The sequence below is a fragment of the Pseudonaja textilis genome, chromosome 6 (assembly GCF_049901715.1).
Source record: "Pseudonaja textilis isolate UNSWEBS1 chromosome 6, rPseTex1.2, whole genome shotgun sequence".
In the NCBI taxonomy this organism is placed as follows: Eukaryota; Metazoa; Chordata; class Lepidosauria; order Squamata; family Elapidae; genus Pseudonaja; species Pseudonaja textilis.
Window position 1 is genome coordinate 7,697,723 of NC_141995.1, and position 25,896 is coordinate 7,723,618.

General features: G+C 43.5%; 1 protein-coding gene across 2 annotated transcripts in view; it reads left to right on the forward strand.

Annotated features, from left to right (window-relative positions):
- NAAA (N-acylethanolamine acid amidase) overlaps positions 1 to 20,281 on the forward strand; it is a 33,903-nt gene extending 13,622 nt beyond the window's left edge. The window contains exons 5-12 of one of the 2 annotated variants that reach the window (XR_015744036.1): positions 2,948 to 3,024; positions 3,309 to 3,481; positions 4,629 to 4,691; positions 7,001 to 7,067; positions 10,526 to 10,554; positions 12,682 to 12,763; positions 13,333 to 13,920; positions 15,073 to 20,281. Coding sequence is in view for 1 of the 2 variants with exons in the window: in XM_026717141.2 (XP_026572926.2) it covers positions 2,948 to 3,024; positions 3,309 to 3,481; positions 4,629 to 4,691; positions 7,001 to 7,067; positions 10,526 to 10,554; positions 12,682 to 12,757 (485 nt within the window). In the remaining variant the exon portion in view is untranslated. Of the gene's footprint in view, positions 1 to 2,947; positions 3,025 to 3,308; positions 3,482 to 4,628; positions 4,692 to 7,000; positions 7,068 to 10,525; positions 10,555 to 12,681; positions 12,764 to 13,332 lie in introns of both variants that reach the window. The other variant, XM_026717141.2, reaches the window with a different exon arrangement.
- The last annotated feature ends 5,615 nt before the right edge of the window (positions 20,282 to 25,896 follow it).

Consider the following 25,896-nt stretch of genomic DNA (forward strand, 5'->3'; position numbering starts at 1 on the left):
TTGCAGGCTGACTCTGCCCACGGTCAAGAGTTCGATCCTGACCGCCTCAAGGTGGACTCAGCCTTCCATCCTTCCAAGGTGGATAAAATGAGGAGCCATCTTGTTGGAGGCAATACGCTGACTCTGTAAATAGCTTAGAGAGGGCTGCAAAGCACTATGGGGCAGTATATAACTGCTATTGCTAAATAAAGAGTGGACATTATTATTCACTTAAATGATATCAGTTCTATGGCAGCTGAGAAAGAGGAAATACGTTTCAGATCGGAGAAAAGGCTTAACCCTAAGCTGATCTAAATTGAGGTTCTGCAGACTACGCTATTGTGACTGTACAAGAAGATCTCAGTCTCTTATCCAGTGTTATGTTTTCTATACCTGCCAACAGACTTCATCACAACCATTTGATATTCCACAAATTCGTGTGGCTTTATTCTTTATTTATTATTATTTTCTAGGGCCCATTTAACTTCATTTTCCAGTACAATTTATAACCATTCAAAAACACAAGAGTACTGAAGAAAAGTTATCTTCTTATCGTTACACACACACACACACACACACATACACACACACACACACACACACACACACACACACGTCATCCTCAACTTACGGCCACAACTGAGCCCAAAATGTATGTTGCTTAGTGAGAAATTGGTGAAGTGCATTTTGCCCCATTTTACGACTTTTCTTGCCATGTTTGCTAAGTGAATCCCGGCAAATTAGCTAAATTAGTGATAGGGTTGTTCAGCGGATGTGGCTTCCCCCGCTGAACTCTGCTGGTCTGAGGTCGCAAAAGGGGATCACGTGACCCCAGGACACTGAAACCGTTATAAATATGAGTCAGTTGTCAAGCATCCGAACACGAATCACTTGATCATGGGAATGTGTTATGACCTGGGGCGCAGCACAAGCAGCTGGGAAGGACGCCAAACTCAGAGAGGAACAATAAACTAAGATATTTCCATGCTTTGTTTCCAGTACTCGCCCATACGCATTTCCGTCCTCTTATCCAGTTGTCACAGCTGCAGCCCATGAAAAGGATCAAGGCCCTCTCCTCCCCAGTAGACCACATCTCTCCCTTATCCTCTCCTCCCTGCATGCCCTAGGATGGAGAGGAGATGGACCTGGGTCCTCCTCTGACAGCTCAGCCGGCCTCTGCCCTTCCCCAGCCTCCTCCACAACCTCCGGAGCCACATTTCCACTCCCTGTCGGCTGTTCCTCCTCTCCCTCAGAGTCAGTCTCCACCAGGGGCATGACAGTCTGCTCCAATTCCAGCTTGCCTTCTTCCACAGATTCGGGCTTTGACGGGGGACATGACAGGATGCTGTAATGGTCATAAGTGTGAAAAAGGTCCCAAGTCACTTTTTTCAGCACTGTTGTAACTTTGAATGGTCACTAAATGAATCCGCACAGTCACGGGATCAAAATTTGGGTGCTGGACAAATGGCTCACTTTTACGACAGTTGTAGCATCCATGTGATGCTAATTGAGGCCTTCCCAGCTGGCTTCTAACAGGCCAAGTCAAGGAGAGAAACTGGATTTGCTTCACATTTACACAGTTCCCTTAGCAACCACAGGGATTCCTTTAACAACCATGCCAAGACGTTCGTAAAATGAGGCATGACTCCATAACCGCCAAATTCTGGGCCCTTTTGTGGTTCTAAGTGAAGGATTATCTGTAGTCTTGGCGTTAATTTAGTGATCGAATCTACATACGTATCTTTGATTTTGGGGATCGGTTTTACATTGGTAATAACTGGTTTCTCTAAGGCGTTTTTCATATTTATATTCTAAAAGCGTGTTGAGATTCTTAGTTCCCCAGGTCATGGTTTGTCCCCAGAGTGCTTTTTCAAGAGGCAACTGGACTTTCTTGTTTTTTCTTTTGAAGACATTTCACTTCTCATCCCAGAAGCTTCTTCAGCTCTGACAGGATGATGAGGAATGGGAAGATTTATATTCCTTGCATACAGCTGGTCATTTGCATCATTTTAGAGGGTTGTTGAAGCACCTGGAGGTGTCAGGATTCCAGCAACCGCAATTAAATCTCGAGCCAAACTTCCAAAATTTCAAAGGATTTATTGGGAGTTAACATGTTGGCATGACCTGGATCTAGCCGACTCTGAGACACATAATTCACTGTCACTCTTGACCCTGGTTTTTCCCCCACCCCTCTGGGTGTATCATAATTCATATTCTCCAACTAAACACATCCATAGCCAAGAGTCATCAATCATGTGGGATTCAAAAAATTTTTACTACTGGTTCTGTGGGCATAACTTGGTGGGCGTGGCTTGGTGGTTGTGGCAGGGAAAGGATACTGCAAAATCCCCATTCCCTCCCTACCCCACTAGCCTGCTTTCCAGCTCTGTTCTCCTGTGCAGGGCAACCAAAGAAGACCCAGCCGATCAGCTGGGACTCAATGGGAGGCAGAGAATAGATGGGGTTGGTGGGGCCAGTCAGAGGTGGTATTTCGAACTACTCAAAATTTCCGCTACCGGTTCTTGGAACTACTCAAAATTTCCACTACCAGTTCTCCAGAACTGGTCAGAACCTGTTGAATACCACCTCTGATGTTCTCCAATTAGAGCAAGAGTCTTCAAACCTGTCAAGTTTAAGACTTGTGGACTTCAACTCCCAGAATTCCTGAGCTAACATGACTGGAGGAGGAATTATGGGAGTTGAAGTCTACAAGTCTTTAAAGCTGCCAAGTTTGGAAACAGTCTGAAAAATATGAATGAATGCACTTTCGATTCCAAAATGCTGTGCTGCTGTTTCCAACTACTTCCTCCCCACTCCGCTTTCCGTTGGCGACTATAAAACAGGCATAGAAATGTTTTTTGAGTTGACAGGAGGTTTATCTGTGTCCTCGGGGTCACCTGAGTAATGCAAGTGGTTCCTGCAGTCTGTTTATAATTTATATAAATTATGTTTATATTCTGTTTTACAGATGTTGGCTACTGGTGGGAGAATGCCATGGCAGCCTTTTTGACTCGATTCAGTCCAGCCAGCTGGCTTATCAGACGTGTATGTAACTTTTTTAAAAAAATATGTATATACATGTGGTCCTTGACTTACAACTGTAATGGAGCCCAAAATTTCTGTGGCTAAGTGAGACATTTGTGAGGTGAATTTTGCCTCATGAAATGACCTTTCTTTCCGGGGAGGCCCTGCGGGCCAGATCTAAGCACCCCGCCGGCCAGATCCAGCCGCTGGGCCTTGAGTTTGACCCCCCCCGTACTACAGTCTGGCTAACAGAATTTTATCTAAATTTGAGGATAATTCATGCAATCTTTTTTTTTTCTTTGTAGACTCTAAGCGAAGCGGAAGACTTTGAAACGGCTTTCTATATGCTCGCCAAAATACCCATTATAGCCAGTGTGTATTATATCATTGGAGGCTCGACATCCAGACAAGGGGCAGTAATTACAAGAAACAGAATAGGCCCAGTAGATGTTTGGCCTTTGGATCCTTTAAATGGGGCGTAAGTTGCATAGAATCTGAGTTTTATAAGGCAAATGGCAAGCAATTTACCAATTGGTATGGATGACGGGAGCATAATTTGTTGTTGTAAGCTGCCTTAGCTATCCCATGGTCGGATAAGTGGCAAATAAATTTAGCAAATATGTAACAGCTCCTTTATGGGAGTGTGTGGGGGGTATGATGGCTCAGTGGTTAAAGATGCTGAGCTTGTCAACTGGAAAGCTGACAGTCCGGGTTCGAGACCCAAGCGCCACGTGATGGGATGAACTCCTGTTCCTTGCCTCAGCTCCTGCCCACTTAGTTGTCCAAAAGCAGGCAAATGTGAGTAGATAAATAGGTACCACTTTGGTGGGAAGGTACGACTGTTCACTGCACCTTGGCCTATAGTCATTCTGGCTGCATGGCCACGGACAGATGTCTTTGGACAATTATGGCTCTCTCGGCTAAGAAACGGAGATGAACCCCACCCGCCAGAATCAGACACGAAACCTTTCAGTTTACCTTTAAATGCTCCTTTATGACTTTTAACTGGGATTTGTAGCAAAATAGCACAGACTGGTCCTGTGTTTACTTAATGATACAAAACAAAAATTGAATAGTAAGAAAGTGGGAGATGGTGAGTTCTAGTCTCTCCATAGGCGTTAAAGGGTCCTGGGTGGTTTGGGGCCAATCACCAGGAGACGGTGAGTTCTAATCCCACCTTAGCCGTGAATGCCGCCTGGATGACTTTGGACCAATCACTAGGAGACAGTGAGTTCTAGTCCCACCTTAGGTGTGAAAGCCAGCTCAGTGACTTTGAGCCAATCACCAGGAGACAGTGAGTTCTAGTCCCACCTTAGGCGTGAAAGACAGCTAGGAGATTTTGGGCCAATCCCTAGGAAACGGTGAGTTCTAGGCCCACCTTAGCTGTGAATGCCATCTGGGTGACTTTGGGCCAATCCCCATGATCCCGTGAGGTCTACTCCCACCTTAGCCACGAAACACCTGTCACTCTCTCTCAGCCCAACCCACCTCACAGGGCTGTTGTTGTGGGGAAAACCGAAGGGAGGTGTGCTAGATACGAGTTATTTGTAAAAACAATAAAGGTGGAACACAGACAAATAAATGTTCTAACATGGCAGCTTTTAAATATATTTTCTGTTTGAAAGGTGGTACCGAGTGGAGACCAACTATGACCACTGGACCAACCCACCACCTTATGATGATAGAAGGTATGTTTTTCTGGAAAGGTGCCCCTATCAAGGTGGGTTTTTTTTTTTGTAGAAATAAAAACAGTGTCACAATGTAACCCTCTTAGGCCTGAAATCTGCTGTGCTGGGGTAAATATAATGGCTAGAAAAAATAAAATAAAATAAAAAAGTTTAGGATCAAGCAGGGTTTTGGTGAAGAGGACATAGCCAGGGTGGACTGCTAGGGGTTCGCACGTGTTTGGGAGATTCTCTAGCTAAGATTCTGCACAGTTTGGTGAACCAGTAAATCCCATCCCTGGCTGGCCCTGCCCACACCACCCTGCCCCTCCCAGGAGTCCCCACGTGGCCCGTTTTGGATCCCAGGTAAGGGCAGGACCTGCCCGGAGGCTTGGGGAGGGTGAAAAACAGGCCTCCCGGAGGTTCCGGAAGCCCAGAAATGGGCCCATTTCCAGCCTCTGGAGGGCCTCTGGAGCCCGAGGGAGGCCATTTTTGTCCTCCCAGAGATTCGAGAAAAGCCTCCGGAGCCTGGGAGGTCAAAAAACAGGCCTCCTGGAAGTTCTGGTAGGCCAGAAATGGGCCCGTTTCCAGACTTCGGAGTCCTCCGGAACCCGGGGGGAGGCTGTTTTCACCTTCCTGGAGGTTCAAGGAAAGCCTCCGGAGCCCGGGGAGGGTGAAAATGTCCGCCCCCCCCCCATGGTGCAGGAGGCTGACTAGGCCATACCCACCATGGCCACACCCACCCAGCAACCAGGCAGAGAACCACCCAGCTGAAACTTTTGAAGCCCACCCCTGGACATAGCTGCTTTTAATGTCACGAGTAGAATCAGAGAATCCAGGCGAGAAACTAGGAGACTGTAAATTCTAGTTCTCTTAAGCATGGAACCAAGTGGGTGGCCTTGCGCCAGTCCCTCACTCTCAACCTTAGGAAGAATGCAACGGCAAGACACTTCTGAAAAACTTGGCCAAAAAGACCTTCAGGGATTTGTCCTGGTATAAGCAGTCCTCGATTTATGACCTCAATGGAACCCAACATTTCTGTTGCTAAGCGAGACAGTCGTGAAGTGAGTTTTGCTCCTTTTTATGATTTCTCTTGCCACAGTTGTTAACGTAGTAGCACGGTTACTAGTCTGGCTTCCACATTGATTTTGCTTGTTCAGAAGGTCACAAAAGGAGATCACATGATCCCGGGATACTGCATCTGTCATAAATACAAGTCAGCTGCCAAGCATCCGAATTTTGATCATGTGCCCATGGGGATGCTGCAACGGTCGTTAAGTGTGGAAAACGTTCATAAGTCGCTTTTTTTCAGTGCCGTGGTAACTTCGAACGGTCGCTAAATAAATTGTTGTAAGTCGAGGACAAACTGTAGTGGACAGGAGTCAAGACTGACTCAAGGGTACACCCGTACGCACCCCCACAAAAGTATAATGAGCTCTACAGGATGTTTTAAAACGTATGTGTGAATCTGGAGGTTCATACATCAGTTTTAATCTACAGTGATAAGATCAGGGGTGAGCTACTACCAGTTCGCCCCGGTTCAGGCAAACCCGTAGCTAACCGGTAGCTAATTTTATGGCCAGTTCGGCGAACCAGTGGTTCCGACGACTGGCTGGCCCCGCCCCGCCCGTCCCTCCCCTCTCAGGAGTCTCCACGCGGATCTCAGGTAAATGCAGGGCTCGCGCAAAGGCTCAAGGATGGTGAAAAATGGGCTCCTGGAACTTAGGGAAGGCCGGAAATGGGCCCATTTCCGGCCTCCAAGAGGGCCTTGGGATTTTCACCCTCCCGGAGGCTCAGTGAAAGCTTCCGGAGCTCAGGGAGGGTGAAAATGCCCCCCCGCCATGATGCAGGAGGCTGACTAGGCCACGCCCACTTTGGCCACGCCCACCCAGCAACTGGGCAGTCTAAAGAAATCTTGATATCTCTCCCAGTATGGATTTAGCTTTGGTTCTGGGTAAACCATAAAAAGCATTCAGTGATTTTTCGCATGAATAGTTTTGATAACGTATCATTTTTATTTTCTAAAATGCAAAACTCAAGCCAAAATATAGTTTTTCCTAAAGAGAAGAAAGGGGGGAAATTCTTGAGAGAGAAGTATTTTTGGAAGCCCGTGTAGGAAGTAAAGAACTGTATTTTCTATAACTGGGAAACATGGATGGGGTGTGGAAGGGAAAATATGTGGACTTCTACCTACAGTATGAAATAATTCAGCTCTGTAAAATCTTGGTGTACACAGCAATGGACGCAACTTTTTAAAATCCAGGTTTGCACACTCTTGACTTGTGAAATCGGTTATATTGGTCCACTAATATTTTCTTTTTTTTGTTCTGCAGGACTCCAGCTATTAAAGCACTAAATGCGACAGGACAGGAACATATCGATCTAAATTCCCTCTTTAAGGCAAGTTTAAATCATGCTCCTTTTTTCTCTTGTCAATGAAGGAAGCTGGATTCGCTTAATGGCCATATGATTCACTTAACAACTTCAGTGATTTGCTTAATAACCGTGAAAAAAATCAATTTTCCTTTTTATAATTTTATAATTTTTAGAATTATAAATCCCTCTCCCACCTGCAAATTTAAATATCAAGCTTTCAAATTTTTTACTTATAAAAAGCCATCGTAGGACAAGATAGATTTTAAAAACTTAATTATTGCTCTTAGCCATGGTACACCTTTAATTTACAATGTCACGAAATACCCTTACAATACATGAAAGCATTACTATCCCAATGCACCTTTTCTTCATTTGAAGTTTCACACTTATTGCAGCTAACTAGATGAATGAATGAGTGAGTGAGTGAGTGAGTGAGTGAGTTGGAAGGGACCTTGGAGGTCTTCTAGTCCAACCCCCTACTTAGGCAAGAAACCCTATACACAATTGTTCTCACTGTTAGGAAGTTTTCCCTTAATTTCCGATTACTTCTCTCCTCCTCTTCCTTCTGAAGGCAAGGAAAAGTGTCCCCTTCCTTAGCAAACCAGCCAGCAAGCCACGATACGAACACCCAGAAGCAAATGCAGAGAGAGGGAGAAAGAGAGACAAAGACAGAGAGAGACAGAGAGAGAGAGAGAGACAGAGACAGAGACAGACAGAGAGAGAGAGACACACACAGAGAGAGACAGAGAGAGAAAGAGAGACGGATACACAGAGAGAGAGAGAGACAGAGGGAGGGAGAGACAGAGACAGAGACAGAGAGACAGAAAGACAGACAGAGAGAGAAAGAGACACACATACAGAGAGAGACAAAGAGAGGGAGGGAGAGAGGGAGAGAGGGAGAAAGAGACAGAGACACACACAGAGAGAAAGAGTGGCACATACACAGAGAGACACACACACACAGACAGAGAGAGAGACAGAGAGAGACAGAGACAGAAAGAGACAGAGAGAGGGAGAGAGAGAGACAGAGACAGAGACAGAGACAGACAGATAGAGAGAGAGACAGAGGGAGGGAGACAGAGACAGAGAGACAGAAAGACAGACAGAGAGAAAGAGACACACATACAGAGAGAGACAGAGAGAAAGAGGGAGGGAGGGAGAGAGAGGGAGAAAGAGACAGAGACACACACAGAGAGAAAGAGTGGCACACACAGAGAGACACACACACAGAGAGAGAGAGAGACAGAGAGAGACAGAGAGACACACACAGAGAGAGAAACAGAGAGAGAGGGAGAGAGAGGGAGAGACAGAGAGAGAGAAAGAGAGACGGATACACAGAGAGAAACAGGGGGAGAGGGAGAGACAGAGAGAGAAAGAGACACACACAGAGAGAGACAGAGAAAGAAAGAGAGGGCGGGAGGGAGAAAGAGACAGAGACAGACAGACAGAGAGAGAGACACACACAGAGAGAGAAACAGTGAGAGAAAGAGAGAGAGAGAAAGAGAGACGGATACACACACAGAGAGAGAAACAGAGGGAGAGGGAGAGACAGAGAGACAGAGAGAGAAAGAGACACACACAGAGAGAGACAGAGAAAGAAAGAGAGGGCGGGAGGGAGAAAGAGACAGAGACACACACAGAGAGAAAGAGTGACACACACACAGAGACACACACACACAGACAGAGAGAGAGAGAGAGACACAGAGAGAGAGAGAGACTGAGAGAGAAATAGGCACACACATACAGAGAAAGAGAGACAGAGACACACAGAGAAAGACCAACAGAGAGAGAAAGACGACAGAGAGAGAGACACAGAGAGAGAGAGACAGAGACAGAGACAGAGAGAAAGAGCGCCAGCTGCGTGGCTCTGCTGTCAATTTCTGGAGGACCCGGGAGAATCCCGATCTAACTTTTTCCCACTTTCTCTTTATCCGCTGAAGCCCGTTCCCATACTAACCTATACTATTTCAGATAAGTGACTGTCCAGTCTCTTCTTTAAAAACTTCCTGTGATGATGGGATTAAAAAATTTTTTTACTACTGGTTCTGTGGGCATGGCTTGGTGGGCTTGGCTTGGCTTGGTGGGTGTGGCTGGGGAAGGATACTGTAAAATCTCCATTCCCTCCTCATTCTTGGGGGAAGGTTACCACTGGTTCTCCGAACTACTCAAACTTTCTGCTACCGGTTCTCCAGAACTGGTCAGAGCCTGCTGAATACCACCACACAAACTGTTCCAATGGTTAACTTTCCTCACTTTTAGGAAGTTTCTCTTAATTCCAGGTTGCTTCTCTCTTGCATTAGTTCCCAACCATTGTTTCTTGTCCTGCCCTCTGGTGATTTGTAGAATAAGTTGACCCCCCTTCTTCTTTTGTGACAGCCCCTCAAATAGTGAAATATTGCTATCATGTCACCCCTAATTCTTCTTTTCTTTAGACTAGCCAAACCCAAATCCTGCATGTGGTTTTAGTCTACAGGCCTTTGATCATCTTAGTTCCTCTTCTCTGGACTTTTTCCAAAGTCCAGACATCTTTTCTGTAGTAGGGTGACCGAAATTGATTGCAGTCTTAAAATGGTCAGGGAGACATTAAAGGGGCCAAATTTATGGTGACACCACTTCTGGCCCAGTCGGATTGGCCTTCTATCTTGAGACGTGTTGCCATTATTCCAGGTTTGGAACACTTCTGCCTTAGATATTTTGCACATCTCTAGGCTCAGCCAAGGTAATTTCTGGTGAAGTTCTGTGGATTGTGGCAATCCCAATGTAGGACTTTTTTTTTTTTTTGCAAAGTTGCAAAAAATGTTGGTTGGGAATTGATGTGCAACACACTTGGAGAGCTTCAGTGGGGAGAAAGTTGCCCTAATACAGGTAGTCCTCAGCTTATAACTGAGCCCAAGATTTCTGTTGCTAACTGAAACAGTTGGTAAGGGAATTTTACTCCATTTTACGATCTTCCTTGCCAGAGTTGTAAAATTAATCACGGCAGTTGTTAAGTTAGAAATGCGATTGTTAAGCAAATCCCTGCAGTTCTTAAATTGGTAAGGTTAGATTAGATTAACAGAGTTGGAAGGGACCTTGCAGGTCATCTAGTCCAACCCCTCACCCAACAGCAACAGTAACCCGGTTGTTAAGTGAATCTGGCTTCCCCATTGACCTTGCTTGTCAGAAGGTCGCAAAAGGGGATCACGTAACTGTGGGACAGTGCAACCGTCATAAGAACGAGCCAGTTGCCAAGCATCCAAATATTGATCATGTGACCATAGGGATACTGCAACGGTCATAAGTGTGGAAAAAACAGTCATAAGTCACTTTTTTTGGCGCTGTTGTACTTTGAACGGTCGCTAAATGAACTGTTGTAAATCGAGGACTACCTGTATTCTGCACAGCTGCACTGGTTAATCTTGGCTTAGTATATTTGGAGTCTACTGGTATTCACTGTTCAAAAATCTAAACGCATGACCATCTTGTATTTTATTTTTTTCCAGGTATTCTCGACCAAACCTGTATTAAACAAGTAAGGGTTTGTTTGTTTTTTAAAGTAAAATGCATTCATTTTGGATTTCACACAGTGGCCCCCAACCTTTTGGGCACCAGGGACCAGTTCTGTGGAGAGATATTTTTTTTCGTGGGCTGGAGGGGCCATGGTGGTTTCACATGCTGCTGCTCTGACCTAGCTCCCAAACATGACAAACCCTCTGAAGTTAAATCAATAATTCCTTTATTAGGAGCCCTGACAAAAAAAGTTCCTCTCACACAGCAGCAGGCTAACTGTCATGCCCTTGTTAGAGTCGGACTCTGAGGGAGAGGAGGAATAGTCGTCAGGGAGTGGAGGTGTGGCTCTGGAGGTTGTGGAGGAGGCTGGGGAAGGGCAGAGGCCGGCTGGGCAGTCAGAGGAAGAACCAGGCCCATCTCCTCTGCATCCTAGGGCATGAGGAGAAGGAAACAACTTGGCATATGAGAGAGGAAGCGGCCATGATCCCCCGCATTGGTTGTAGCTGGAGAGAATAGTATATAAGAGAGACGGTTAAAGCACAGTGCTGCCAGAAGCAAAGCATATTTTATTTTGGGTTGAAGTAATCTTGGTTGGCATCCTTCCAACAGACTGTGCCTTGTTATCTCCTTGAATTTGGTTATTACTTATCCTGGTCCCTTGTGGAATTTCCTTCATTGTGGTTTGTTTGGTTTTTTTATTTCACCTTTATCTGCTCATTAAGTTCGGACTGTGTTGCTTTCTTTTGAAGACTTTTTGAATAAGTTTTTATCTCCAACTGAAAATTATTGAAGAGTGGGGCCAATTTGGAGGCATTAAAGGACATTTATTTACATTTTGGATTTTGTTACGTTTGTGTTATACTCCAGATCATCACACTAACAAATGTGGGATCCAGATTTCAACTCTAGGAAATCCATCACTAATTTAAATATATATATATATTTGGGGAGCTTAGTTGTGATTCGTTTGCTATATCCTTTTCGCTGCCGTATTTCTCAAGGACTCCACGTATGTCCCTGCAAATTAACATTTCAGGGAGCGCTATGAGCAAGTAGTAATGGCAGGAGGGAACTCTTTATGTCATTACCTTCGGTAGGAATCCCTGAAAAATCCAGTTGTCCTTTGCAAAAAATGGAGTTCGGTTGAGTTCACACATCATCATCTTCTTCTTCCTAGTATAATCCTACAGGTGCAGGGTCTGCTTTTCGGATCACAGAACTCCACTTTGCGCGGTCAGCTGTGTCTCCATAGCGCAGGCCTGCAGCTTGCATATCTTTGTTGATAATGTCTTGCCATCTCTGTTTTGAATGCCCGCCAGGCAGGGGTAGGATGCTGCCGGTATAACAACTGGTTCAGTGATCACATGCTTTGTCTGTGCACGCACCTGATGCATGCTTTGCACATGCGTGAACATCAATGCAAAAATCCTTACCTGCTATGTTACTTCAGGGAAGCAACACAGCTGAGGAGCGGCAGTCTACTCTTCCACGCTGATCAGCTGGTACGATAAAGGCCAGTACAGCGCAGGGATAAACAGGCGAGGCCAGTTGAGAACCAGTTTTCTCCCAGCTGATCTTCGGAGCTAGGGGTTCACCTGAACCGGTCCAAACCGGGCAGAATCCCACCCCTGCTGCGAGGTCGCTGGCCATTGACTTCTAGTTGGTAGGCAGTCTTGGCCACGGTGGAAAGCGTTGCTCTCAGGACATGTCCACGCCGGCGGAGCTGGCCTTTTCTCATCTAATTGGTGCCACACCAAAACGTTGTTGAATGGTGTCATTTGTGATGTGGTCAAGAAGGGAGATGCCCGATGTCCAACCAAGCATTTGCATTTCCATGGCATTCAGAGAGCTTTGGGTCCCTGTTATTGCTGCCCAGCATTCAGTACCATACACTGCAACGGGGTGGATGCTTGTCTTGAAAAATCTTAGATTTAAGACGGGTTGGCATTCTCCTGTCACATAACACACCGGCTGAATTTGGTAACTTTGTGATTTATGGCATCAGGTTTATTGCCCAAATAATTGTCAGACAAACACAGACACCGTCATGAATCTGATTGTTATTCTCTTCCAGTCAGGTTGGACTGAAAATTTGATCCACTCCTGGATTTCATTATTGGTTTCTGTGTGTGTTTTTTTCTTTTATCAGGCTCACCATTTATACCACTTTGATGAGTAATGCAGACCCAGACAAGTATCAGACTTTTATCTGGACCCCAGAGTGAAAATGTGTAAGTCCTGAGCGTTGTGGTGCTAATGGCCATTTGTTGACTCTTGGAAGTTTTATTCCAATTCTACTTTCATGTCTTCTAAAAATATTAAGGCCTCCATCCTCATTTCTTTGATTCCCCAAAAAAAACAGCGAAAGAAAAGAGACCCGTTGGTAGACGGTGTAGCAGAAGAGCAGGCAGAACTAGGGGTGGAATTAAGTGAGTCATCAAATAGAAACATTATGTTGCCACAAACGGTCTAAGTGCAACCTCTCTTGAATTCCGCCAACTTTTATTTGGTGTGAGACGGACTTTTCTAGAGTTGTTGATAGAAGGCTTTCTTTTAATGTACAGAAAAAACTACGTTTTGAATTCAGCAAACTTTAGTAAGTTTTATGTAAGCCACTTACAGACTTTTTAAAAAAAATTATGGTGGGTAGCATGATATCAAATAAATGAACAAAAATTAGAGATAAAAGGAATATAATGACAGTAAGTGACATGGCTGATTTTATTTTTTTTTACAAATAAACCTTAAAATGTTTTTAAAATATTCATTTTCTCTCTTTTCTCTCTCTCTCTTGAACCAGAAAATGAAGGAATGAAAATCTTTGAAAACGCAAAGGCAGGGGCTGTGTTGATTAATTGCATATGAACAATAATTAACTGGTGTATAGTATTCTCTTCGGAACTAGCAGCTTTAAAAGGAAGAAAAAGGAAATTACTGCCTTCCAGTCCTTAGTATGTGGGCAATGGATATTGAAATAATAGGCCTGGGATAAGAGCCAGCTTCCCAATCTTAGAGACAATATCTCTATCCCTGCTGTTTTTGATTAAACATCATGTCCTATGGGCTATTTTAGCCATTATTGCAAAAATCAAGCTTCCCTGTGGCTGTATGACATTGCTGTGCCTGATTAGATGCGTTTTTATTTGATATTCCTGAGAAAATGTACTGAAACCATAAGATATTTGTGGATCATATCAAGACTTGGATGGACTTCCTTGGATCTACGTCTCTGGCCAACAGCAAGACACCCTTGTAAATATTTACAGTGACTCTACTCTCCTATCTTGTATGGAAAAGTCTGGAAAAATGAGTTTGGACAATCTGTTGATTTCTAAGATGGACAAGGTGCTCCCTGTATCTCCAGCTTTGCAGATTGGATCTTAAAAAGGTAGGCCCTTGGTGCTCTCTTTTGGAAAACATCTCTGGGTGCCACACAATCAGATGGGTTTAATTCTTAGGCGGGTAGCCATCAGCATATTCCAGGCTGTACACTAGGCAAGGAAGTTAAAATAATATTACGGAGGAATTCCTCGAAGCTACAGACGGGGCAGAATGTGGCGGCACAGGTATTTATGGGTGTAACTGGGTACACCCAGGTCATGTCTTTGCTTTATGAGTTCCGCTGGCTTCTAGTTGCTGATTGTCACCTGTAAACCCTTTACACACGAGGCTGCGATATCTGAGAGTCTGCTTTTCTGCTATTTGGCAGGCTCTGTGTCCTGTCCATTAAAAACTGTCCTCTTCTGAGACCCAGGAAGAATGCCTTTCTATCACTGTATCCACCCGTTGGAACCCAAGATTAGGCTGGCCCCAACCCCGGTAGCCTTTCAAACAACCCTGGAGAATTGCCTCTTTTCCCCAAACGTGGAAGCTGGAGTTAGAAAGGTTTTAACTGTTTGCGTCTTTACATCTCTGTCTGACTTCGTATCCTTTTGCTTGCCCTCAAAAATGTCCTGCACACATTCCTTCTGATTGGACAGAAGTGTAGGAATCCAGGAAGGCTGAAGATTGGAGACCACATGGGGGATTAGATCTCAGCATTCATACAGTTTGAGATAAGGGTTAAGGCACCGGGTAGAAACCAGGAGACCATGAGTTCTAGTCCTGCCTTAGCCATGAAAGCCAACTGGGTGATTTTGGGCCAATCAACAGGACATGGTGACTTCTAGGCCCACCTTAAGCATGAAAGCCAGCTAGGTGACTTTGGGCCAATCACTCTCTCTCTCTCTCTCAGCCCAACCAACCTCACAGGGTTGTTGTTATGGGGAAAATAGGAGGAGGAAGGTGCATTTAGATATGTTCACTGCCTTGAGTTATTTGCAAACATAATAAAGGTGGGAGATACAGCGAGAGAGAAAGAGAGAGAGGAGAAAGAGAGGGTACAGAATAATAGAGTTGGAAGGCACCTTGGAGGTCTTCTAGTCGAACCCCCTGCCTAGGCAGGAAACCCTACACCACTTCAGACAAACAGAGACAGAGAGAGATGATAGAGAAAGATATACACACTTAAAAAGACATCCCTACAATTATTGTCTTCCAGAAACCGGGTTGTTATTTAGGACAGAACTGTTCACTGCAGCTGATGGATGGCCTACTTAAGCAAATTCCCCACACTATGTGTCATCTTTTACCTCAGGAGGTAATGCATATGGATTAAGATGTAAGTCATATTACAGGTTGAAGAAGCGCAGTAGGCATTTAACAAAGCCAATTATAACATCCACACATTCTCTTAGACGTGGCTCTAATCCAGCAGAGGACGTTTGTTGAATTATAAAAGCTTTGTAATCCTGTTTTCGTTCCACTGCTTTCTAGGTCGATATTTTACACAAGTTCAGATTTGCTGATACAACCCACACCTGATATAATCACTAATGATTATAATCCACTAATCCTCTGAATTAAACTCATACATGATACTTCAGTCATCTCTTTCCTCTCGTAAATATACTACTATAATTGGTTGTGACAGAATGAGCGATGTAAGCAGATAATTGGAAATGATGTAATAAATCTAACAAAAAAAAATATATGATGAGGTTGATTTTTCCCAAGGAAATAAAACTTGACTGATGAGAGTTGCATGGAAATTGCACGATAGAGGTAGTCCTCAGCTTACAACTGCCTTAAAGTTACCATGTGTGACCACAATGGCGCTGAAAAAAAGTCAGCGTGAGGAAGCCATATTCATTTAACAACCGTGTCCCTAACGTAATAACTGCAGTGAGTCACTTAATAATTGTTTCAAGAAAGATCATCAAAATGGGGCAAAACTAATTTAATCATTTTCTTGCTTAGCCCCAAGGTGCTTTTTTTCAAGAGGCAACTGGACTTTCTGGTTTGTTTGTTTTTTCTTTTGAAGATATTAGGCTTCTCATCCAAGAAGCTTCTTCAGCTCTGACAGGAGGTTGGGGAAAAGAAGGATTTGTACTCCTTGCAGACAGCTGGTCATTTGCATCCTTTCAGAGGGTCATTGAGGCCACTTGGAGGTTTGTTTGTGTCCTCAGGGTCACTTGAGTCCTGGTTCCTGTAGATTGCCATTTTTCCTCTGGAAATCCATTCCTACTCCCACATCATTCAAAGGGTGCTCATCCCAAATTGTGTAGCTAAAAGTCTGTAGAAATTCTCAGCCAACAATGCAACAACCATGACCTGGATGTCTGAGAATCTACACTTTCAGCAATGGGGCTATTTTAAAGATGAAAAGACCATTCGCAGTCCAGGACATCGAATCACATAGCTGTAGGGTGGGAATTCAAGACTGCAACATTCAGGTAGACAGGATAGCTGTCAAACAGGTCCCCCAATTTTCCAACTACAAGAGAAAGAGTTGAAAAGTTGAACAGCAGAAAGAATGAAGATCTTTACATTTCAACTGGATTTGAGACTTGAAACCTGCTCCACTAGACGTATGTTTTTGGGGGCAAATAGGGGGCTCTCATTATTGACTTCCCATTTATAGGATTATGTTACAAGCGAGGATAATGTCAAAATGGCAACATGTGCCATGGCATCCTTTTGCAACTGACAAAATGATTCGCACGCTTCCTGCTGGTGCAGGTGTTGCTAGCTTGTTTTTCAATTTTAGCAACTTTATCTGGACTTCAACTCCCAGAATTCCTCAAGTAGCCATTCAAGGACAAAATAATAAGATGGTTCCCCCAGATATCAGAAGCGTGCCAACATCAAGTGTCAAATGTATGTTGGAAGTGTGAAAAAAAAAGAAGGCAATTTTTATCATCTACGGTAGATATGGGATAAAGCCAAAAAATAATAATAAATTGGACTAGGACTCATATCTTAATAAAGAAAATCCTGAAAATGGAGATTAAAATGAAACAGGGACTTTTCCTCTTGATGGAAAAAGAACGGGAGAAAAAAATGGGAGCTTTGTTACTATATATCCATAATGGCGAACCTATGGCATAGGTGCCACAGGTGGCACGCAAAGCCATTTATGTGGGCATGTGAGCCCCAGCCAAGCTTACCAGCATTGTACATGTGTGCACCTCCCAGCTGATTTTCGGTCTGCTTGAGGCCGTTTTCGCACTCCCAGAGGCTCGAGGGTAGCATCTGCAGCCTCGGGAGGCCAAAAAACAGGCCTTCTGGAAATACCGGACATACTGAAATGGGCCTGTTTTCAGCCTCCAGAGGCTTCCCTCAAGCCACAGGGAGGACAAAAACAGCCTCCCCAGGGCTCCAGAGGCCCTCCAGAGGCTGAAAATGGGCACTTCCGGTATTTCCAGAAGGCCCGTTTTTGGGCCTCCCAAGGCTGCAGAGGCTTCCCTCAAGCCTCCAGGAGGGCAAAAGTGGCCTCAAATGGGCCGAAAATCAGCTGGGAGATGCATGCATGTGCAGTGCAGGTAAGGGGGCGGGGCTGGGGTGTTGCTCATGCATGCTTGGGGAAAGCGGGGCACATTGCATTGTGGGTGCCGGTGCGTGCATGCTTTTGGCACACCACAACAAAAAGGTTTGCCATCGACTTCCGGTTTGAACTTCGGTGATGGACTGAATCCGTGATCATGTGTGGTTTCGATCCGTGCTCACCGCCGGAGAGTCCTGAGCCAGCTGGATTTGGGGCTAAGCCATCCCGTAGAGGTGGTGAAGAGGGGGGAGACCGCCAGCAGGGTCGAGGAGAGCCGCATCTCTCCTCCTCAGCTGGCCATTACTCCCTTTCCCAAAGGTGGTTGCAGCGGTGGTCAGAAATGGCCACCGCAAAGAAGAACTCGACCAAAAAAGTATGTGCAGGAGGAAGATAAGAAGAGAAACTTTTGGTTGACAGGGTTAAACTGAAAAAGCAACAACGTAAGGTACCCTGGAATTTGAACTATAAAAAATAACATTGTTCCCAAAGAAGACTTTGAAGCAGTGAAGGAGAGAGGGAAGGGAAAGGGTTTGCCTTTTTTTTTTCTTCCCTTCCTTATACTGACAGCTAAGAGATTTAAGTAAGAAATTGAGAAAAATCCACTTTGACATCAATAGGCATTTAAGCTGAAAATAAAATGTCAAAGAGATAATAAAGACTTTTGGATACTCAAAAACCTTTAAAAGCAGGAAAGGAGAGAAAAGGAAAGAATAAAAGGGCGGGATCTGGAAAAATGGAGGAGACTGCCTGGAACTAAAAGGAACTTATAGTGAAACCTAAACAAGATTCCTAAAAGATGCATTCTAACTGAAACTTTGTAACAAAATAATAGAACCCCAGGAAGAGAAAGTGGACAAAAGAAGCAAGAAGAAACAGCTTTGGGTTATTTGGATTACTTGGTGATTTTTGGATTGTTGGCTATTGGATTTCTTACAGATAATCAGAGTTGGAAGGGACCTTGTAGGTCATCTAGTCCAACCCCACACTCAAGCGGGAGACCCTACACCATTTCTGACAAATGGCAGTCCAATCTCCTCTCGAAAGTCTCAACTGATGGTGCTCCAACAACTTCCAAAGACAAGCTGTTCCATTGGATGATTGTTCTCATTGTCAGAAAGTTTCTCCTTGTTTCCAGGTTAAATCTCTCCTTGTTCAGTTTCCATCCATTATTCCTTGTCTGACCTACAGGCGCTTTAGAAAATAGCTTCACCCCTTCCTCTCTATGGCAGCCCCTCAAATACTGGAAGACTGCTATCATGTCTCCCCTGGTCCTTCTCTTCACTAGACTAGCCAAGCCCAGTTCCTGCAACCGTTCGTTGTATGTTTTAGCCTCCAGTCCCCTAATCATCCTGGTTGCTCTTTTCTGTACTTTTTCTAGAGTCTCAACATCTTTTTTATAGTGTGGTGACCAAAACTTGATGCAGTACTCTAGGTGTGGTCTTGCTAAGTTTTAAATGACTAAAATCAATCGGGTGGTTGTTTAAAAGTGTTTAAAATGGCACCACTTTTAGAAGAACTGAAAATGGAACTTAAAAAACAGAAAGAAGATGCACAAGAAAGAAGAGGTTATTTTGGCTTCGTATTTCAATTTTTAGAAACGGAGATCTGAAACTATGAGAAACAACAAGAAGCGCTTGTAGAACAAGAAGATCGGGACAAAGAAGAAGCCATCTTTAATGATCAAGTAACTATGTGGGGGGGGGGGAGGAAAGAGAGGAAAGAGAGTGAAAAGTTTAAGATTTGAAAAAAAACCAAAAAAACCAATAGTTTGAAAAATAATTACAATATTAGGAAGCAACAGAAGAGAGGATTACAGAAGAGAGAATTAGAAGTAGAGAGACAAGGGGGCAAAAAGGGGAGGGAGAAGAAGTGTGGGAAGAAGGAAAGGAAAAGAAGTTATAAAAGATAGAAACAAGATATAGAGAAACAGGGAAAATGTTTAAGAATTGAAAGTATAAGCCTATTTAGAGATAATGGGTGAAAATTTAATTGAAAAGGGGATTCTGCAAAGGTACATAAGATAGTATTGTTATATTAGAAATAGAAATAATTTTAGAAAATATGAAACAATGTATGATTAAAATGATGGATAAAATACTTATGGGAATGCAGTGGAATGTTTGTCAATAAATAAATGAAATAAAGAGAATGAGAGAATGAAATTAGGAAAGGATGAGAACATTTTAATTATTATTAATGATTTATAAAAACATAAGTGAAGAGAAACATGAAAAAAAAGAATTAATTATGGAAAGTTAATAAGTGTTCCCAAGGAAGTATGATATTCAATTGAAAAGAATTGTTAAAGACATTAAGATTCTAATATTAATGATAGAATTGAATTGGATAGAATTGAATTGGAATGAGTGTTTTATTATATATTAACATAGTGTGTATTTTAAGAATGTACCAAGCAGAATTTGACTGGAAGTTATGTACTATATTGAATGTTATAATTTTAAAGGCATAAATTGAAGTTTAAATAAGAGTTGAATGGATAAAATTAAAAGATATAAAGGTGTCATACTCCAATTAGTAACTTCAGGGGAAAATTTGTTTAATGAGAAAAGATAATATGAAATTGAAACAGGACAGACAAAGGTATAAATATAACGACTGGAAAGACATTGAAACTTAGAAAAAGATATATAATTGAGTTTAGATATGAGATAATTAAAAATAAAGTTGAGAAAACCAAGGGAGGGGAAAATTATGGAGAAAATGCTAAAATAGTAATAAGATATGGAATAGAACACAAAGATGAATATGAAATTGAGTCTGTTTGAAGAAGTGATAATCCGTTATCATGCTATTCTCAAAAAAAGATGTTTTATTTGTGTTATGTTTTTGTGAAAACTCAAATAAAATTTATATTCAAAAAAAAGGTTCGCTATCACTGCTATATATGTTGATAGCAGCAAGACTATTGTATGTGTAAAAATGGAAGGACACTTCAATTCCTACTATGGAAGAATGGTTGCAGTAGTTTAATGGAGTTGGCTAAAAAGGCAAAATTGACTATTTTGATTAAAGAAAAGAACACAAGTACTTTTTTTTTTCCACATGGAAACCACTTTTGAACTTTGTGCTTGACGTGGAAAAGAATGAAAATTTGACTTTGGTTTTTACAGATTTGATTGACAGATTTTTATACAAAAGACTTGTTCATACTACTCTGGAAAAACATGTTAATGCCTTATTCTTCTGTAACAGAAATCAATGCTTCTTTTTTTCCCCCTATCCTTTCTCATTTTTCTTCCCCCTTTTACTTTCCCCCTCATTGTCCTGTTCTTTGCTTTTGTATTTTGTATTTTACAATACCTTGTAACTTAATAAAAATGTGAAATAAAAAAAGAAGGGTGCCAACACTGTGCTGTAATTTGCACAGTGCCTCATTTTCATTCAGATCAAAAGAATACACACTGTGGTTGTGCTTTGGCCCTTAGCCATCTCAAACCTTTCATTAGCGTGTTGCTAATGGGAGTTTGGTCTATATTGTTTGAATGCTTAATAAACATGGTATATTTTCAAAGTGATTTCATTGCTTTAGGTCAGGGGTGGCCAATCTTGGTGTAATGACCAAGGGCATGGCACAAAGGCAACACAGTCAGATAATCAGTAGGAGTCCTTTTATTAGCTCCAACTTTGCCCCCAATGTTCTGGTTACCTTCTGGCTGGAGAAAAACTCTCCCAGGAACAGCCTTTGGCTGCAGAGAATCAGGACTAAAACGTGGTCAACAAAAACTGTAACTATAAGTCCAATCAAGGCAAACTGAGGCAATTAGTTCGGCAGGGCAGGAGCAAGAATTCCAGACGTGAAGGCATAGCAATAACTCAACAAAGTTTGGAAGATGCCAGGAACACAGATAATCAAAGTCAACATAAGATAAACTCATGTTTGCTCCCAGCAGCTGCCGCACTCAGCCTGCATTTCTCTTAAACTCTCTTCCCAGCTGTGGCTAATGAAGGGAATCAGGGCCCTTTCCTCCCCCGTAAGCCATGCAACCCACATTGCTCTCTTCTCCGTTCCTCCCTGTATGCCCTAGGATGAAGTCGGGGTGGACCTGGGTCTTCCTCTGAACTCCCTCTCCCTTGTTCTACCTCTTCCCTGCTCTGCCCAGCCAGACTTTGCCCTTCCCCAGTTTCCTCCACAGCCAACGGAGCCACACTCGCATTCCCTGTCAGCTATTTGTCTTCCTCCTCAGATTCAGACTCCGACAGGGGCATGACACTTGGCAACTTTAAGACTGGTGGACTTCAACCCAGCATGGCTGGCTGGGGAATTTTGATAGTTGATAGTCTTAAAAGTTGGTAGTTTGGTAGTCTTAAAGTTGCCAAGGTTGGACACCCCTGCTGTAGGTGATCCATGGTCTGTCCACAAAATATCCTACAGCTTTCCTTAAACCTGGCTAAATTCAATGGTTTGTAGGCTCCATGGGGATATCGGATGATAGTTTACTACCTTCCAAAATCATGTCCATCATGTCTCCTAAGGAAGCAACTGTGGAGATGATGTAGTCTTCCTATTCATGTTCACGAATGCCCTGGAAGCAACTTATTGGTTCGTGTGTTATACAGAATGCTAGATTAGTTACAACCCTAGTTTGATCTGTCAAGGAGCTGGGGTGTAAAAACATATGAAGAACCGTTGCAAGAATTGGGTATGTCTAGTTTGATTAAAAGATAGATGATGGCAGTCTTCCAATATTTGAGGGGCTCTCACAAAGAAGAGGAGGTCAACCTTTTCTACGAGGCACCTGAAGGCAGGACTCTCAGCCAGTCCTTAAGTATTGAAGATTTGTCTTTAAATGAATCCAAACTCCAGCTCCCCTTTAGGACAATGATGGTTTATTCAGCAAACAACAAATACTCTAATCAGGCAAGAATGGCTAAAAGCCAGGCAAGGTTAGCATTGGGTTTGAATTTGCTCTCTTTCCTTTTATTTATCATTATCATGAGACACACCTCACCACACCCAGGCCTATACGCAGTTCTAGTTCTGGGCCACGCCTAACCTATTATCTCTTTTAACCCTATAACATGTCTACCCCCCTAACCTATTCTGACCCCCACTAACTGATCCCCACCTGGAGGAAACTGGTTTTTCCTTGAAGACATTTTGCTTTTCATCCAAGAAGCTTCTCCAGCTCTTCAAGGAAAAACAGAAAGTCCATTTGTCTCTTCAAAATGCACCTTTGGGACAACCATGATCTGGATGACTGAGAATCTCCATAGACATTGGATGGAAACTAACCAAGGAGAGAAGCAACCTAGAACTAACTAAGGATAAATTGCCTGACAGTAAGAACAACTACTCAATGGAACAGCTTGCCTCTAGAAGTTGTGGGTGCCCTATTGCTGGAGGCTTTTAAAAAGAGATTGGACCACCCTTTGCCTGAAATGGTATAGGGCAAAAGTCCCCAAACTTGGCAACTTTAAGACTTGTGGACTTCAGCTGGCTGGAGAATTCTGGGAGTTGAAGTCCACAAGTCTTAAAGTGGCCAAGTTTGGGGACCCCTGGTATAGGGTCTCCCATTGAGCAAGGGGTTGGACTAGAAGATCTCCAAGGTCCCTTCCAACTCTGTCATTGTCTGAAGTTCTCAAGTCAAGCTTCAGAATGGACCCCTTCTCCTATCTAAGATTCCGGCCAATGGAAGCCAAGAATGTTTCTTCTTTCCTCTCCAGTTTTTTCCCATTGGGTGATTTAAGACAATGGGGAAGTTGACCGCAAATCAGGTGGCTTGGTTTGTTTTAGGTGCCCTAGAATGTCCTTGGGTACCGGTTCAAACAATGCAGTTATAAAGCATGGAAAAGAAGCAACAGAAAAAGGATGGAGCTTCGGACAAAAGTTCCAAAGACGTTGGTACGGAGAAACAAACGACCCGGAAAGGTACGTTCAGAGGCATGTTGGAACTGCCAAAATGGCCGTAGTGATTCAAATCCACCCATTCTGGTCAGTGGTGGGATTCAAAATATTTTTACTACCAGCAAAAAATTGAGTGCGCGGGGGGGCGCACAGCACCCCTGCCCCCCCACCCCTTTTTTGCCTCCTGGGCCTCAGGGAAGCCTCCTGGGTGAAGCAGTAGACAGCAAGGGGGATCCCAGCACCGCTGATCATCAGAACAGCTGATCGTCGGGAGGGGGAAAAAAAGAAATACCTTAAGGAGTGACTGGGCGGGGAAGAACACAGTCAGTGATGTCGTACATGCGCGATTAAGGACTTACTGGGCGGGAGGCGAGGGGTAGGGCCAGCGAGGGGCACGATTTGCTGGTTCTCTGAACTGCGCAGAATCATAACAGCCGGTTCTAAAGAACCGGTCCAAACCGGTAGAATCCTACCTCTGAGAAACACTAAAAGTAGTCCTTGACTTATGACCCCCAATTGAGCCCCAAATTTCTGTTGCTAAGTAAGACAAGTTCATTTTGCCTCATTTTATGACCTTTCCTGCCACGGTTGTTAAGTGAATCATTGTTAAGTTAGTAATGCAATGAGGAAATCTGGCTTCCCCCTTGACTTTGCTTATCAGAAGGTCGCCAAAGGAGATCTCATGATCTCAGGACATTGCAATCTTCATAAATATGAGTCAATGGCCAATAGTCTGAATTTTAGTCCCCATGACCATGGGGATGCTGCAAAGTGCGACGAGCATTCAGAAGACACTTTTATTGGTGCTGTTGTAACTTTGAACGGCTGCGAAATGAACTGTTGTAAGGTGAGGACTGCCTGCAACTGGCTGACTAGGGAATTCTGGGAGTTGAAGTACTCGTAGCCAAAATGGTGTCCCTTTTTAAAAGTATTGCCAGAGGAACACAACCAAAAAAGATCTGAGGAATTTCAACAGTGATATGGTGGCCTGTCGATTGCCGGCCCCTCCAGCAGCCAAATCAGAGGAGGAGGAGGAGGAGGAGGCGGCATGGGAATCAGGATCAGCATCAAGGCAACCTGAGAGCTCCGATGGGGGAAGAGGGAATGGAGCTGGCAGAGAGAGAGAGAGATGGAGCCTGGGCCATCCGTCAGCCCTCAGATGGATAGTCAACAGCCCCCAAGTCTGGAGGTGGCTGATGAGGAAGAGGAGGAACAGCTGGGTCCAGGGCCTGATGTGTAGATGTGCAGAAGGCAGAGGAGAGGAGAGCAGTGGAAATCTATAGGCTGGTCCTTGGGATGGAAGAGCCATGCTGCTAGCAAACCCCACCCTAGCTCTGGGGATAAAAGGGTGGAGATGAATAGATGCGGCAGACAACTATTCATCTCCCTACCAGACGGACTTCTTAGCTTGTGGTGAGAGAAAAATTTTTTTGCCGGGGATGCTGGTGCTCCTAATGAAGGCACAATTGATTTAAATGTTGTTGTTGTTAGTTGCAAAGTCATGTCTGACCCATCACTACCCCATGGAGAATGTTCCTTCAGGCCTTCCTGTCCCCTATCGTCCTCCGGAGTCCATTTAAGGTCACGCCAACTGCTTCAGTGACTCCATCCAGCCACCACATTCTCTGCCATCCCCTTCTTCTTCTTTTGCCCTAAACCATTCCCAGCATTAGGCTTTTCTCCAGCTGGGCAGTAAGAGGAAGACCCAGGTCCACCCCCTCTCCATCCTAGGGCACGCAGGGAGGAGAGGATAACGGAGAGACATGAATGGTGTAGTCTTTGATCCTCTTCATGTGCTGCAGCTGTGAGAACTGGTTAAAAGTACGGACATGTGTATGGGCCAGTGCTGGAAACAAAGTGTGGAAATATCTCCAGTTTGTCGTTCCTCTCTGAGTTTGGCTTCCTTCCCAGTGTGTGTTCTGATATCGGTGGAGGTGTTCAAGCCCTTACTTTGCCTGGTTCCCTTAATTGCTTCAGTGTAGTTTGTGTTGTTTTAAATTATAAAATTTATAGGCATTTTTAGTTTAAATGGCGTTTCCTCCTTTTTGTAACTGCTTTTGGGAGAGTTTTTTGTCTCCAGTCAAGGATATTTGGAGCTTTGAAGCAAAGTGAAGGAATAAAAGGGGCTTCACCTGTTTTCGTGACTGTGTTTATTTTGTATCCCATCCTTGGTCATCACACTGTGACTTTTAAATATAGCGATTGCTTCATGATACAAATGCTTTCAACTTTGCTCTGAGTCTTTATAAAATAAGTATAATACAATAGTAATGATATGTTATAATTGATTATTATAGAAGGACTTATCCTATGAATTAGAACTTGTAAAAATTGAAGTTTGCTCAAAAAGAATAATATGAATTTGCAATTAAAGTCTAATGATGATGTAATAATAATATAATATGACATGGAAAGTTGATTAATATAATATGAATATAAATTTAAATTTAAGAGGGAAAGACTATTGATATTGTGCACGAGAAATATGTACCAACCGACACATTGTACAACTGAAAGAAGGTTTTATTTGTTGTTTTGTGTTTGTGTTTGTTTATGTTTGTTGTTAAAAATTTAAAAAAAATGGTTAAAAAAATCCTTTGCTCTGGGCCTCTCCTTTTTTCTACCTCAGCCAT